The sequence below is a fragment of the Peromyscus maniculatus genome, chromosome 16, assembly GCF_049852395.1.
Source record: "Peromyscus maniculatus bairdii isolate BWxNUB_F1_BW_parent chromosome 16, HU_Pman_BW_mat_3.1, whole genome shotgun sequence".
Taxonomy (NCBI): Eukaryota; Metazoa; Chordata; class Mammalia; order Rodentia; family Cricetidae; genus Peromyscus; species Peromyscus maniculatus.
This window is the reverse complement of record NC_134867.1, coordinates 15,325,023-15,339,849: the sequence shown is the minus strand read 5'-3', so window position 1 is coordinate 15,339,849 and position 14,827 is coordinate 15,325,023. Positions and strand designations below refer to the sequence as shown.

Genomic DNA, 14,827 nt, shown 5'->3' with positions numbered 1-14,827 from the left:
GAAAGTTATCTTTTGAAGAACCTCATGTCCCATTGATGGGCTTGTTTGCCTTGAAAGTTGGTTCTAGTTGGAAAGTACAACTTGTTTATTCCCAATTACAAGTGGACTTGGGAATCCACTTAATTACCCTGTAAGCAGGCAAATGATCTACCATTAATCTTACAGCACGTTAGTGGGATATCTCTACCAGGTCAAAGTTTCTGTTGGAACTATCTGCCACAAAACCAACCCATTTATATATTAACATATATTAACACACATTTTTCTTTAAAAAAAAAAAAAGACTAATGCTGGCTGTCCACAATGTATGCCTGTAAGCCCTGTGTTTGGAAGGATGAACTAGGAAGATTAAGAATTTGAGCAGGGCGTTGGTGGCACATGCCTTTAGTCCCAGCACTCGGGAGGCAGAGGCAGGCGGATCTCTGTGAGTTCAAGGCCAGCCTGGGCTACCAAGTGAGCTCCAGGAAAGGCGCAAAGCTACACAGAGAAACCCTGTCTCGAAAAACTAAAAAAAAAAAAAAAAAAAAAAAAAAAAGAATTTGAAACCAAGTCTGGCATGGTGGCATACAAATTTAATCCCAACATGCAGAAGGCAGAGACAGGTAGATCTCTGTGAGTTGGAGACCTACTTGGTCTACAGTGTGAATTCCAGAACAGCCAAGGCTCTGTAGAGAGACCTTGCCTCAAACAAACAAATAAAACCACCTGAAACCAGCCTGGGCTACACAGTAATATCTTTTCTCAAAACATTTTGTAATATAGCTAATGAACGATATATTACAGATTTTCTACATACAAGTCAATCATGTTGATAAAGATTTTTGTGAGTTTAAAGCCTAAAAACAACTCAACCCAATGACCATGTTTTAGGGTCAAACTTGCTGGGTTTCAAAGTGAGGAGAAATGAGAGAAGAGGACAGCAATTGAAAGTAAATTGTCATCTTCATACTCAGGATGGACTACTTCATACCAGCAAGGAAAGTTACCAAATCACTGTCCTTTTTAGACATGTTAAGAGTCATCAGACTGACACAGCCCAAGTCATGCTGATTTGTGGTCACGCTACAATTCCACACCCAAGATCTGTTCTTACAGACACCATCTCTGGCTCTGTGAGAGTGTCAGCCGGTCTGAAGACACAGCTCCTTTAGGGACAGAAATGTCTTGAGTTATCTTGTAGTTTCAGCATAGACATATAGTGAGGGTCAGAGCAATAGGCGTGATCACCTCTCCCTCCCTCCCAGGAACTGGCAACACTGGTAGTTACTTCAGTATTCTGAGTTTGAGCTCATTCAGTAAGTACTGAATGAATATCACTATGACATGAATGTAGAGGAGTTTGAAGACCAAAAGAGTATGACTTTAAACACTACATGTATCGCTTTGAACTCGCACATAATATATCTCATCATTTAGCCGATATTTGAGCACCTACTGTGTGCTAGACACTGTGCTATTTGCTCTGAAGTCTATCATCAAACAAAACAGAGAAAGACCCTCACTTCATAGGGCTTACATTTCAGCAAAATATATAGATGCATAATTATAAAAATAAATTAAAACAGTTCAGAAACTATTAAGTGCTATTTAAAAAAAGAAGAGTGGGTAGGTGTGAGGAATTGGGAATGCTGGGTAGGGGAGAAATCTTCACCGTGGCCAGGTTAAAATAACATCAAGGTGCTTTACTGCCCTATGGACATGTAAGTAGGAAGGCAGTGGATGCAGGAACTCAGTGAGCCTGGCAGGCAGGGCAGGAGAGACCCCAGCGGCAGGCAAAGCCAGACCATGAAGGACCTTGAAAGCCACTTTAAGGTCATTGGATTTTTTTATTCCTTTTAGGATTACATATGGCATATATTTTTAATCAAAAAAGGAAAACTAAGTGAGTAAATTGTAGGCATACTAAAACTATCCCTTGGTGGTAAAATGCTAAAAGGAATTTTGATCAAAAATCCCTCATTTAAACCACTGCATGAGAATTAACATCTTATAAATTCTCTCTAGAGTTAACTCTGCAAAGTAGGAAGTACAACATATTAACAAGAGCCCTTGACTGTAGTATGCAGTGGATGAGAATGTTAATCTTGCAACGGCTGCCCTCGTGGGCATTGAAAGCACTTGTTAATTCTCCTATAATAAACACCCAAGATCCATTCTCCAAGCTGCTATTAGCAATCTGTTATGAAAAGCACAGCCATGCTAATATCAACACACAAATATAATCCAGTGCCTATAAGACAAGGAATTAGTGGCAGCTTATTGTCTTACACAAACTTAATTAATTTGGCAACCATGACAGAGAATTAAAACATTTTTGGGACCTATGTAACAGACCATACAGTTTAAAAAACAATAAAAGTGTAAGAACAATCTGTGCGTCATATAGCAACTCAACAAGTGGGTGAAAATACAAATGAAATAAGTGGAATTACGGGCCATCAAGATGGCTCAGCAGTCAAGGTGCTTACAGCCAAGGAAGACAGGGTGAGTTCAATCTCGGGAATCCAAGTTGTCCTTCGACCTCTACACAAAGGCGGCCGGGTCGAGAGTGTTGACATTGATGATAGTGAGGAGTGATCAGATTCCGGCATTACTCTGAAAGGTCAGCCACCAGGATCCCCTGCCTCTGCCATCGGGGGTGTGATGTACAAGGAGGAGGAGCTAAGGAACACTGGAGGTTTGAGGCCTGACTCTCTGGAAGGACAGAATTGCTGTCTCCCAAGATGAGGACATGAGGGACAGAGCAAGTGCGGGGGAGTGAGATCAGGACTTCACATTGATGTTATGTCGGAAACAGCCAGTGGTCGTGCGAATGGAGACATTTAAGCAAGTATTTGACATACAGCCCTGGTGAAAATTCAGTGAAAGTTATCTCTGGGCTAGAGATACCAGAGTCGTGTATTGTTTGAACTCGGGAAACTGGATGAAACTCCCAGTGAACACAGATCAAAAGGACCAAAGAATAAGACTTGGGACATGCTCATGTTAGCGGTGGGGCAGGGAGGGGCCCAGCAAAGAAACTTTGAAATGGCAAGATGGGAAGTGATGGGGAATATTAGGAGACTATGTGAAGCTAACCAAGAAAACAGCTCTCAACCAAAGAGGGCAGGCCATGAAAACTGGTCACTTAGACATTAACATGTCACCTATCTGATCCATGAGATTTGTGTCCATAATACTGGGACTGTGAGTGAATAGGCTTAAAAAAAGGGAGGTTACTGACTCTTCCTTTTTAAAAAGTCAACTGCAAGCAGTCATGGTGGTATGGACCTGAAAACACAAACACACACACACACACACACACACACACACACACACACACACACACACGTCAAATGCAAAAAAATAAAATGAAATTTCCAAACTTGCTTTGAGAATAAGCATATATATGCTTTTTCACAGACAGAGCTATGAGAACACACATTATGCTTCTGAAGTTTAAAGAAAAGCAAATTGAAAAATTCAACCGAGTTGCTCAAAGCTCCAGTTCTAACATAACACTTCTCACTCAGGGCCAAGCGTCAACATTTCCTCTACTTCTCTAAGCAGAACTTGTCTTTCTCCTGCAAATCTGTGAACCAAGGGTTAACATGATTTATTTTACCTACTTTACAGCTTTATTGTGAGGGCCAAATGGAGTAATATGCAAAATTAATTGATATATTGCCAACCTTATAACCAGAAATCCACAAACTTTCCTTTGGTAAATGGCAAGCATTAGGAAAGCTGAGCTATCCATGTCTCTGAGTATTTTCATCTTTTAGTACCAAAGAGAATTAGAAAAAAAACATAAGAAAAGCTGGGCTTGGTGACACACATCTGTAACTAGGAGCCAAGGAAGGAAGGAAGCAAGCTTTACAACAGCTGGCCTGAGCTACAGACTGTCTCAGAGCAGGGAGGAGGTGGGTACACGGTAAATGTGTCCTTGACCTTAGTCTCTTAAGACGGTAGGTTGGTAAAGCCGACTCGCTCTCAATGACCCATATTCCAACAGAAACTATTTCAGTGCTTTTAGACAACTGAAGGAATGAAAAGGACTGTCAGATCAGTTCTTTTCTACCATGACTGCCACATGACTCAGATGACTCTCCCCAGTCCTTCCCCGTACATCTCATCTCCAGCCCAGCTGCTTCCTCAACTGTCCTGGCGAGGGGACAACACGGAGCATTCAGAAATCAAAATCATTCTTACACCCAGACATGCTCCCCACCTCATCACCATTCGTAGCTCGGTTACTTTCTGAACCGTGCATAGGAGTCCACAGAGGACTTTTGTAGTTATTAGCTGACCCTCTAGGCCCAGTAATTTTCTGAGCCAAAACTTTTAACTAAAGAAAAATTGTAGCTATCCCTACATAGACTATAAGGTTTAAAAAAAACCCTCCAAGTCCACACGTGTAGTTGGTACATACACAAAAGAAAAACTGAAGCAAATGTCATTTTGTTATCACTGAACTGCATTTATTTTCCACCACACACAGGAAGGAAGGGGAAAAAGAGGAGGAGGAGGAGGAGGAGGAGGAGGAGACAGAGATCACCTTTGAGAACATTTTGCTAAGGGCCAATCCCCTGACATCCTTACTCTCGTTTCCCATATAAATAGGCTGAATTTTAACAATATGAACTGCTTGAGCACTTGAAATCCTAATTTCCCTAGAACTTTAAGGTTCTTCTCTAATGTAAAACTTCCCTATCATTTCTCAAATTCTTTTCTGAAGAGAACTCCTGTTTTTCCAGAAGTATCCCACAAATAGATGGACTGTCTCTTTGTGTCAGTCACTGGCAATTTTGTTAACCACTTAATTTCTGCATTCATCTGTTGAAAATTATTAACAGTAACAAGGTCACTACACTAGCTTTATCCCTGAAGAAGATCAGCAGGCTGCTTTGAGAAGTGGCCTGTCGGATCTTTTTTATTACATTTATTTTGGTGAATGGGTTCACAGTTGCTGCACTGGAGGTCAGATGAGTCTCTCCTTCCATCATGTGGCTCCGGACATCAAACTCAGGTTGTCAGATTTGGGGGCAAGGGCCTTTCTCCACTGAGCCTTCTTACCCATATCAAATATCTTACCTTGGTATAATTCATTCCAAAATTTTAGTCGCCCTTTTAAAAATTGCTGACACATACCATCAGACTCATTGTTTAATAGTCTGGTGGGGGAACTGTTATTGTTTGAAAGACTCTTTAATTCCCGGAGTCTGGGGTCACAACCAGGCCAATGTCTGAGGCCGACTTCAGCCTGACCTGTCTTGCTCTTCTGGATCGCCCTGTGACCTGATGATACTTACTACGAACAGAGCCAAAGATGCATACTCACCAAGTGGACATAAGGCACAAAGTATCCAAAAAGTGCAAGTGGTATTCCAGCAGCCCACACTGCATAAGCTGTCACCTTGAAGATGGCAAAATTGAAAAATTTTTTTGGAGGACTAAACTTTCTCCTGGAAAAGAGGGAGAATCGGCTGCTCTCGCTCTCTTTCTCTTTGGCACTGGAAACAAGAGGTCGGTAAGTGAAGCCAGCCAGAAAGAGAACGAACATGAAGATGCAGAGGACTCTCAGGGTGTGCAAGAGGCCCACGCTCTTGGTCAGATTCCCTAAAAGCAGAGGGAGCAAAATTGTGAAGACGCTGCTGCCGGCCGTGACGATGCCGTTAACTAGTCCGAGGCGCTTCTTGAAGTAGTGTCCCAAGATAACCAGTGAAGGCTGGTAGGCAAAGGAGCAGCCGCAGGCAAATATGATTCCATAGGTAAGGTACAGAGGCTCGATGGAGCTGCATAAAGATGAGAGAGACAGAGAGCGGCTTTAATCTTTTTCATGGTGCTGAGCAGAATAACACCTTCTATAGGAGGCTGGAGAGACGGCTCGGCAGTTAGAGCAGAGGACCTGGACTCTGTTCCCGGCACCCCCATGGCAGTTCACAACCACTGTAACTCCAGCCCCAGGGGATCTGGTGGCCTCTTCTGGTCTCTGTGGGCACGAGGCATGCACACATGTGGAATTAAACATCCATACACATGAAATAAAATTAAATAAATAATTCTTGAAAGGAATTCCCTTAGTAAAAACAGATCTTGTCAACATGTTTTCTGAAAATAAAAAAATGTGGAAAGGCTTAATAAATCAAGACTACAGCAGTAAAATATTTTAATTTAATCTGAATGAGTGAAAAAAGACCATTAAGGTCACCAGTGAATCTGCTCCCCTTTGCCTGCCAAGGATTTCTGGTGAACCATACACAGCATTGGGTAAGGACTATGTTCTCCACAGCTTAGAAATAACGAGAGCTGCCAGGAAGGGACAATAAAATCTTGTTCAATAGTGCTTTTAAATTACAATTTAACTATGCACACACATTATTTTTATGGCCTTTTCCCAGGTGCTTACTAAGCAATATAGTCAGAGAAAAGACTGTCTGGCATTGTCTCCTCGGCGTCGTATCGAGAATATGTGCATGGGGAAGCAGTTGTGCGCCGCCCCCGCCACCCCAGCTGTCAACCAACCTTCGCCCTGGATTGCGCTGTTGCCAGCATTGTGCAAGATAAGAAGAAATCATATTCAGATTGCATTAAGGCTGAATTAAAGTGTGCTCAGCAGTGATTCCAGTCTGCAAGCTTTTGAAGTAACTCATTACTGGTCTCAAAAGAATACAAGAATTTTTAATTTAATCAAATAACCATACATCTCTTGGAAAGGTAAAGTCTGTGCTTGGAAACAGTCAAGGTAAGGACTAGAAGAAAACAAGTTCAAATTTGTCTTCTTTTTCTTTCTTTTTTTTCAAAGTCCAATTCAAAAGGCTATTTATCAGTAGATAAAGCTGGTTAATAATTACATTTTGGATAATAATGCTCACCTACCAATATGCTGAGGGACTCACAAGGAACTCCAATCTGATCAAACTAAGGCACGTTGGCAATCCTCTGAGAGAGAGCACTTCCCCTTGGACTAACCCACATCTAGTACCACCTTCCCGTCCACCTTCCCGTTACCGCTAGGCCTTCCAGATCAGTGTCTCACTTCATTCTGATCACTAGTTACCAAATCTCCCCTCTTCTGTTTCTGTGTTGGTTTTGCTCTTTCAAGACAAGGTTTCTAGCCCTGGCTGTCCTGTAACTCACTCTGTAGACCAGGCTGGCCTTGAACACTGAGATCCACCTGCCTCTGCCTCCCGACTGCTGGGATTTAAAGCATGCACCACCACATCCTGCTCAAATTTCCACTCTTGATTCACATTAAACAGAAACTTGGTGGGAAAGATTGAAAAGTATATCTTCAAGTTTGTATTCGCAGTCCGCATAAAGCAATACTTCTATTCCTATCCCCAGTAAGAATCACATAGAACAAATAATGCTTCCTTTCACAATTGTTTTAATTCTTATTATTTTATGTGTATGGGGGCTTTGCCTGAATGTACACCTGTGCACCATGTGTGTGCCTGGTGCTCACAGAGGCCAGAAGAGTGCCTTGAAGCCTCTGGGACTGGAGTTGTAGACAGTTGTGAGCTACCTCGTAGGTGCTGGAACTGAACGCTCTGTAAGAGCAGCCAGTGCTTGATCCCCGGGCCATCTCTCCAGCCATGCTTCATTCTTTTTTGGCGGGGGGGGGGGGGGGGGGGGGGGGGGGGGGGGGGGGGGTGTTGTTTGTGTTTTAGGTCTCTCACTACGTAGCAGAGATTAACCTTGAGTTCACGATGCTTCATTCTGTACCAAATTCTCCACATAAGCAGTTTTCCAAATAATTGCAAGTTCTTAAATTCTCAAAATTTTAAAGAAAAAAAAATGTCAAATTTATATACATTTCTCTGCCTCCCTCAAAATATCTCTTAAAAACAGTATTGATAACACCATTATCACAAACATTAAGTGCTACAGTTACTCCACAATGTCGAGACAAGAATTTGAAATCTCATGTACCTAGTGAGAGGGCTTCTTCACATCTTTCCCTGTCCCTTTGTGTCACTGTCCTCACAGAACTTCTGTCACTTGGGTCTGTCCTCACTACGAACAGCGGGCTTCAGTGGTGACATCTAACTGCAGTGCAAGTCATTAAGATTATAGAATTCTAATCATGGGCACAGGATTCAGAGCCAGGGCACTGATGTGACCCAGCGTGCTAGAGAAGGCTTCCTAAGAAGACAGAAATGGAATCCCTAGAAAATCGGGCCTGCCACCTCCCGCTGGTAACTTACACCAGCTTTCTCCGTGACATGCTATGTTGTTCTGACAGCCTTTGACTAGCAGGTGAATGAAACTGAGTCATGTGAGGATATTACATATATTAAGGTCAACGTGGCCTGAAGAATTGCTTCTCCTAGACATTAAGATGTGGCGATGGGAGGAAGAGAGGGCAAACTGGATTACAACATAAAACTGTTTCACTAGCCCGAAAGGTCTGAAAAATGAATGCTTGGGGTGTGTGTGTGTGTGTGTGTGTGTGTGTGTGTGTGTGTGTGTGCGCGTGCGCGCGCTTTCCTAGTGAAATGCAGAACAGGCTCTTCCAGCTCTCAAGTGCTCTCCATACCCTCAGCAAGGGGCAGAGCCAGGGGAGCTAACCAGTACCTGGAGAATTCCAAACCAACTTCTTTTCTTTTGAAATGAAATGTTTAGAAGCAATCAGAAAAACTCTTTAAAAATGAAGACCTGCAGCCGGGCGGTGGTGGCGCACGCCTTTAATCCCAGCACTCAGGAGGCAGAGCCAGGCGGATCTCTGTGAGTTCGAGGCCAGCCTGGGCTACCAAGTGAGCTCCAGAAAAGGCGCAAAGCTATGCAGAGAAACCCTGTCTCAAAAAACAAAAAAAAAAAAAACAAAAAAAAAACAAAAAAAAAAAAAAGAAGACCTGCTTTCTTCTAAGAAGCATAGTTTTAAAGAACTTGAATAGAATTTTAAGTTGAGAAGTACAAAAGCTAACTTTTGCCTACTTTAGATTGAGGAAGGGGTGTGTGCATGTGTGTAATAGGAAGTGAAGTGAGAAAAGCTAAGGATTCTGCTGACTAAGTATGAAAAAACTTAAAATAAGCAGGGCCAATATTGCAAGCCCAATCCCTTCTCAGCCCCACCCATGACGAAGTCGTGGTTTTCAACTAAGGGAACATGAGGGTAGGCGGGGAAGAGAGATGGGAAGGAAGACAAGCACTAGCTGGAGATGGTCTTCAGGCTTCTCCTTGCTAACTGCCTCCTGCTCCCAGTGCCGCGGGGACACCGGGCTCCTCTAACCGAGTTCTCAGAACCACCAAGAACTGGGGTCCACGGCTGCTTCATCCTGTAACCTGTCCTTTGGCCTCGGTGTCTTGGAGGCCTGCATCTTTTCTTCTAATAGATGCAGTATATGACATTAAGTGTATTTTAACCACTCTATCATGTCATGGTATTTAAATATTCTAATATCTTCTTTTTATTTTTTATTATTTTTTAAAGCATAGATTGGAAATCTCTACCTAGGTTGGCACTGGTTTAGAAGATCTTATTCTCATGAATAAAAATATTTTTCCTATCAAACTTAAAAATACCCCTTATGAACCTTCGAGATCTAAGGTGGCAGTGACTCAAACAGAAACCACAGCTTTAGATAACTCATAGATATAATTTGATTCCTTTAGGAGTTTTGTGGAGATAGATTAAAACAAAAGGAAAAACGTTTTTCTTGGCTCCGGTGAACACTTGCATCCTGACATCTAAAACTGGCCACGGTGAGCAAATGTGTTCCGATGTTCGACCTCGGGTGTGCTGCTGTGAGCGACAATGGAGATCTCCAGAGAGTTGTGGTTTTCAGGGGATTTTCCTTGTAAGCCGCAAAGACTCTGGAAGGTGTTGAACAGCTCTGCGGGAGCAATGTGAAGCGGCCACATCCTTACCTTATGAAAGAACTGGACATGAGTCCGATGAAGCCCACGGCAGCGCCCAACACAGCTGTTTTCCGGCAGCCGAACATGTCCGTGAAGACGCTGACGATGGGGCAGCAGAAGAAGATCATGCCCATGGACAGCGAGCCTACCCACGCTGGAAAAGAAGAGAGGGCGTCACGACGTCGCACACTGCCCTGCCTGCCCCCCCCCCCAGTCCATCTGGAAAGTGGCTAACCCACGGCGAGGAACAGCCCTGCCACCCCCCCCACCCAGTCCACCTGGAAAGTGGCTAACCCACGGCGAGGAACAGCCCTGCCACCCCCCCACCCAGTCCACCTGGAAAGTGGCTAACCCACGGCGAGGAACAGTCCTGCTGCCCCCCAGTCCACCTGGAAAGTGGCTAACCCACGGCGAGGAACAGCCCTGACCCCCACCCCACCCCCCAGTCCATCTGGAAAGTGGCTAACCCACGGCGAGGAACGGCCCTGCCGCACGCGGACAACCAGAGGGAACGCTGTAGCAAGATGGCAGCGGTCTGAACACCTCAAGTGCTTGGCCAGTAGTGATTCCTATAGCAATGGAATGTAAGTGAATTCTCGAAAGTCTGTGCTTTTCAATTAACTAAACATTCTTCTATGGCCCTGTCTAATTGATATCTATGGCTGTAAGCAATTTCTAATCTGAGACAAATTTCATTAAATAAAAAAATTGAAAATTAAAAAGAAAGTTGGTCTTGGTAGAGCACACCTATGGTCCCAGCACTCAGGAAGCTACAACAGAAGAAGAATGAGTTGAATCAGCTTGGGTGACATAGTAAGACCCCCAAAAATACACAGACACACACATATACAGACACATACATGCACAAATTTAGTTTAGGAATTTGTACTGGGGAGGTCAGAATACAAAGAAATGACCACTGAAATCAGGATAGTGATTCTTTGCTTTAGAATGTTAGATTTTTTGAAGACAGGGTCTCACTCTGTAGCCCCCGCTGGCCTAGAACTCATTATGTTGCCCTAATCAGCCTCAAACTTACCAACTCTCCTGTCTCAACTAGCCTTCCAGACTCCTAGAACTACAGATGTGAGCCACCATGTCAGCTGTGATGAACTCAAGTAGAGCAAAGATTACTGTCCTTTGGAACAAATAGTTAAGGAGTGATCATCTGTATAGTGTCTGGGCTTGGTTTTTGGTTTTTGTCCTAAAGAGAATGACTTATACATAGTAGATTATTTCTGACCTGGACAATAACTACAGGGTATTTGTTTACCATTATTTATAGAACTATGCTATTCTATTTTCTTCTCTGCAGGTACGTTATTTTCTTCTGATTCTATAAAATCCAAAACAAACCCAGAAAGCGTTAGGTACAAATAATCATAACAGCATTTCAAAGAACTGAATGATTTGTCATCAAGCCTGAAAGTTCCTCTAAAAATAAGCTAATAGGGCCTACATGATGTGGCTGTACAACAAGCCCTATAATAAAGTTGTCTCTGAGAGGCCACTTCCCTTCTGAGTTGGTTTAAATATCTTAGAAATGGATTAGACATATACCTTCCCAGAATTCCTGAGGATTGGGAAAAGTGTAAGTGAATCTCTGTGCCCAGGCACCACACTTCCTAATTTATAGCTCTGATAATGGTAAGAATGTAGGTGATCCCAAGAACATGGCCCACAGAATCAACTAAGCAGGGCTCATAGGGGCTCACAGAGACTGAAGCGGTAATCACAGCCTGCATGGGTCTGAGCTAGGTCCTCTGCATACACCTTACGGCTGTGGAGCTTGGTGTTCTTGTGGGTCTCCCAACAGTGGGAATGAGGGTGTCTCTGGCCCTTTCCTCCTACTGGGTTGCCTCGTTCACCCTTGATATGAGGGTTTGTGCCTAGTCTTATTGTAACTTATTAGGCTGTGTTCAGTGGATGATAGCCTTGGGAGGCCTGTTTTGTTTTGTTTTGGTTTTGGTTTTTTTTTTTAAGGGAAATGGAGGAGGAGTGGATCTGGGGGAGAGAAGAGGTTTGGGGAAGGACTAGGAGGAGTGGAGGGAGGGGAAATTGAGGTAGAGATGTAATGTATGAGAGAGAAAAAGAATGTAGGTGATCTCTAACTCCACCAGGCTCTGAAAATCTCTACCTGTGTTTCTCTGCCTTCTTAACAGAGGCACGAAGACCAAGTCCTGTGCAAAGACCCTTTCTTAGTGCTAGGTCTAAATGAAGTTTGACCATATTGATAACTTCACATTTATTTCTTGCACTTTAAGTTACGCTTAAACTATGTACATAATATACTAAAATAGCCATGATTCTAATTTTCTTCCTTTATCAGAAAGAAGACTGTAATCCTGAACCACTGTGTGTGCTGGGACCAAACCCAGTCTTCTGCAAGAGCACAGACATCTCTCCAGTCTGCTGCTTTATTTTCTCAGCACTAACATCAGCACTATGCTGAAGAGAACATCTCCAGTGAATACAAAGAGCAACGTGGACCCAAATTAACTAAATAGGACACCACAGGATAGTCTGCCAGACAGTCAGGGTACCTGCTCCATCCAAACCGAAGCCTAAACCAAGAAAAACATCTGCTAAGAATGAACCCAGAACGAACATTGGCGGAGGCTCTGGAGGGGGGAAACGGCTGACTGGAGAGCAGGCATTGGCATCATCGGGAAGGGTGAGAGCGGAGCTGAAGAGACAGAAAACTCAGTCTGCAGACAGCATGGGAGAGTGAGCTCTGTGGAAACTCGAGGGCAACTTTTCAAAGCTATTTTTACTAAATAGTTCGTGAATACTAATTTTTATAAGACTCTACTAATTGGATTACCCATACATACATTCTCTCTGAGTCATTCTTTTTTTTTTTTTTTTTTTGGAAATTTCCATCATCCTTAAGTAAAATAAATGTTGATTTAATGTTGTAAGCCGTATATAATGCTGATTCAGCATTCCATATATGTACTTTAAAGTTTTAGTCTTGTACATACTGTGGTATTTTTACAGAACATATTTGAATTTTTCATGGTTTTCCTGGAGCAAAAATCTGTGATTTTTACCTAGATTTTATGTGATTTTAATGAAACATGGGTAATCATGGCCACCTGCTAATTATTTATGGTTTAAAATAAAAGGTATTTGCTAGGCATGGTGGCTCACTCATAATTCTAATACTTGGGTGGCTGAAGTAGTAGGACTGTTGTTGTGAGTTCAAGTCCAGACTGAGCTACATAGATGCTGTCTTTAAAAATAAAAAAAATTACTCATCAGTAATAATTTAATCCCATTCAAAAAAAATCTTAGTAATCCATGCTTAAGAAATGATTTCCTGGGCTAGGTATAATGATGCTCACCTTTAATTTCAGCTCTCAGGAGGCTGAAGCAAGAGGATCTCTATGAGTTTGAGGCTAGCCTGATCTACATAATGAGTTCTAAGACAGCCAGGGCTACATAGTGAGATAATGCCTCAAAATAAATAAATAAATAAATAGATGGATGGATGGATGGATGGATGGATAGATAAAGCGAACAACAGCAACAAAAGAAACACTACACTATTAAAACCTAGCAGAATAGAACACTATCATCCATTCTGGGATACAGGCACTTCTACAATCAAGGACTCAAACCTGACTGTAACTCCAGTCTCGGGGAACTTGACACCCTCTCTGGCCTCTGTGGGCACTGCACACAGGCAAACCCCCAGGCACATAAAAGTAAATAAATATAGCAGTCCGAACAACAGCACCGACCACCTGAACCCCGTACCAGACAGCAGCTGCAGGAAGTTGTTATGGGGAGTTGTTAGCACTGATCAGGGTGGATGGGGACAGAGGAGGAGCGGCTGACATTCCTGGAGCACTGTCATCTATACAAAGGACCTAGAACGAACTTGTCATGTGACCTTCAGGCAAACCTATCAAGTATCATCTTCATTTTTTAATAGCAGAAAGATATTAGAGCTATTAAGAAACTTGAGGGAGTTCTGCAAGTTTGTAGGATTCGAACCAAACACTCTAGTTGTTAGCAGAAATAAACAGACATGCACAAAAGGCGCGTGTCTGACGGCATCGCTATGTCTTCCCTACCCTACCTACTCCGAAGACGCTCATTATCCAGCTTAAGTAAAGTGAAGTCCAGACACAGTGGGTCACCTTTCCACGCATCACCCTCCATTCCAAGCGGGACATAACAATTCGGATATACGATCAAAAAAATAAAAATACAAGTTGCCCACCCAAACCAACGAGCTTGCCCACCTGGAAGGGTCCAGGTCTAGATGCAGGCACTGGCAGTGATGCTCCCTGGGAGACAGTGGTGGAGGGCCACAGAGGCCTGAGCTTCACCTCTTCTATGCCTGTGAAAGGAGGCTGGAGGCCCAGGGCCTAGGTGCGGGGGCTATGTTCCTAACAGGCACAGCAGGATTCAGACAAGAATTCCATGCTGCTTGTGTAGCTGGGTCTATGAAACTCCAAAGCCAGAGTTCTCAACTGGACATTCAGAGTGCTAGATGGAAGAGAGCAAAAATCTTATCTTATATATAAGAGTCAAACCAGACAATGCAGCCCCACTCAGGATGATCCCAAACCTGAGCTGGCCTCGTGCCAATAAAACGCCAACTACAGTCACTCGGATGAAATAACCCCACAGCCCACCTGAAGGACCACATCAACATGAGGATGCTTACACGTTTCGGGACAATGTGGTTGGTTGCAGACAGGATGTGGAAGCCCTGGAGCTCTCCAGCTTCCTGCCTCAGCCTCCCCTGCTGGAACTGCAGAGGTACAGTTGCCATAGCTAACCTCCTTCCCAAGCTTCTTAAAGATAAATCTTCATTTAAGAAGTTTAGGGGGTCGGCCGGGCGGTGGTGGCGCACGCCTTTAATCCCAACACTCGGGAGGCAGAGCCAGGCGGATCTCTGTGAGTTCGAGGCCAGCCTGGGCTACAGAGTGAGTTCCAGGAAAGGCGTAAAGCTACACAGAGAAACACT

At 43.4% G+C, this 14,827-nt stretch overlaps 1 protein-coding gene and 1 long non-coding RNA gene across 2 annotated transcripts in view; both read right to left on the bottom strand.

Annotated features, from left to right (window-relative positions):
* The window catches only part of Slc16a10 (solute carrier family 16 member 10), a 97,161-nt gene that overhangs the window by 25,768 nt on the left and 56,566 nt on the right, over positions 1-14,827 (bottom strand). The window contains exons 2-3 of the mRNA XM_006982792.4: positions 9,853-9,997; positions 5,321-5,774 (exon numbers count right to left, since the gene is read on the bottom strand). Coding sequence (XP_006982854.3) covers positions 5,321-5,774; positions 9,853-9,997 — 599 coding nt within the window. The remainder of the gene's footprint in view (positions 1-5,320; positions 5,775-9,852; positions 9,998-14,827) is intronic.
* LOC143268852 (uncharacterized) lies at positions 8,414-9,845 on the bottom strand. Its single transcript, XR_013044981.1, has 2 exons — positions 8,838-9,845; positions 8,414-8,640 (listed from the first exon to the last, which is right to left on the bottom strand). It is a non-coding gene; the product is annotated as an uncharacterized LOC143268852 (long non-coding RNA).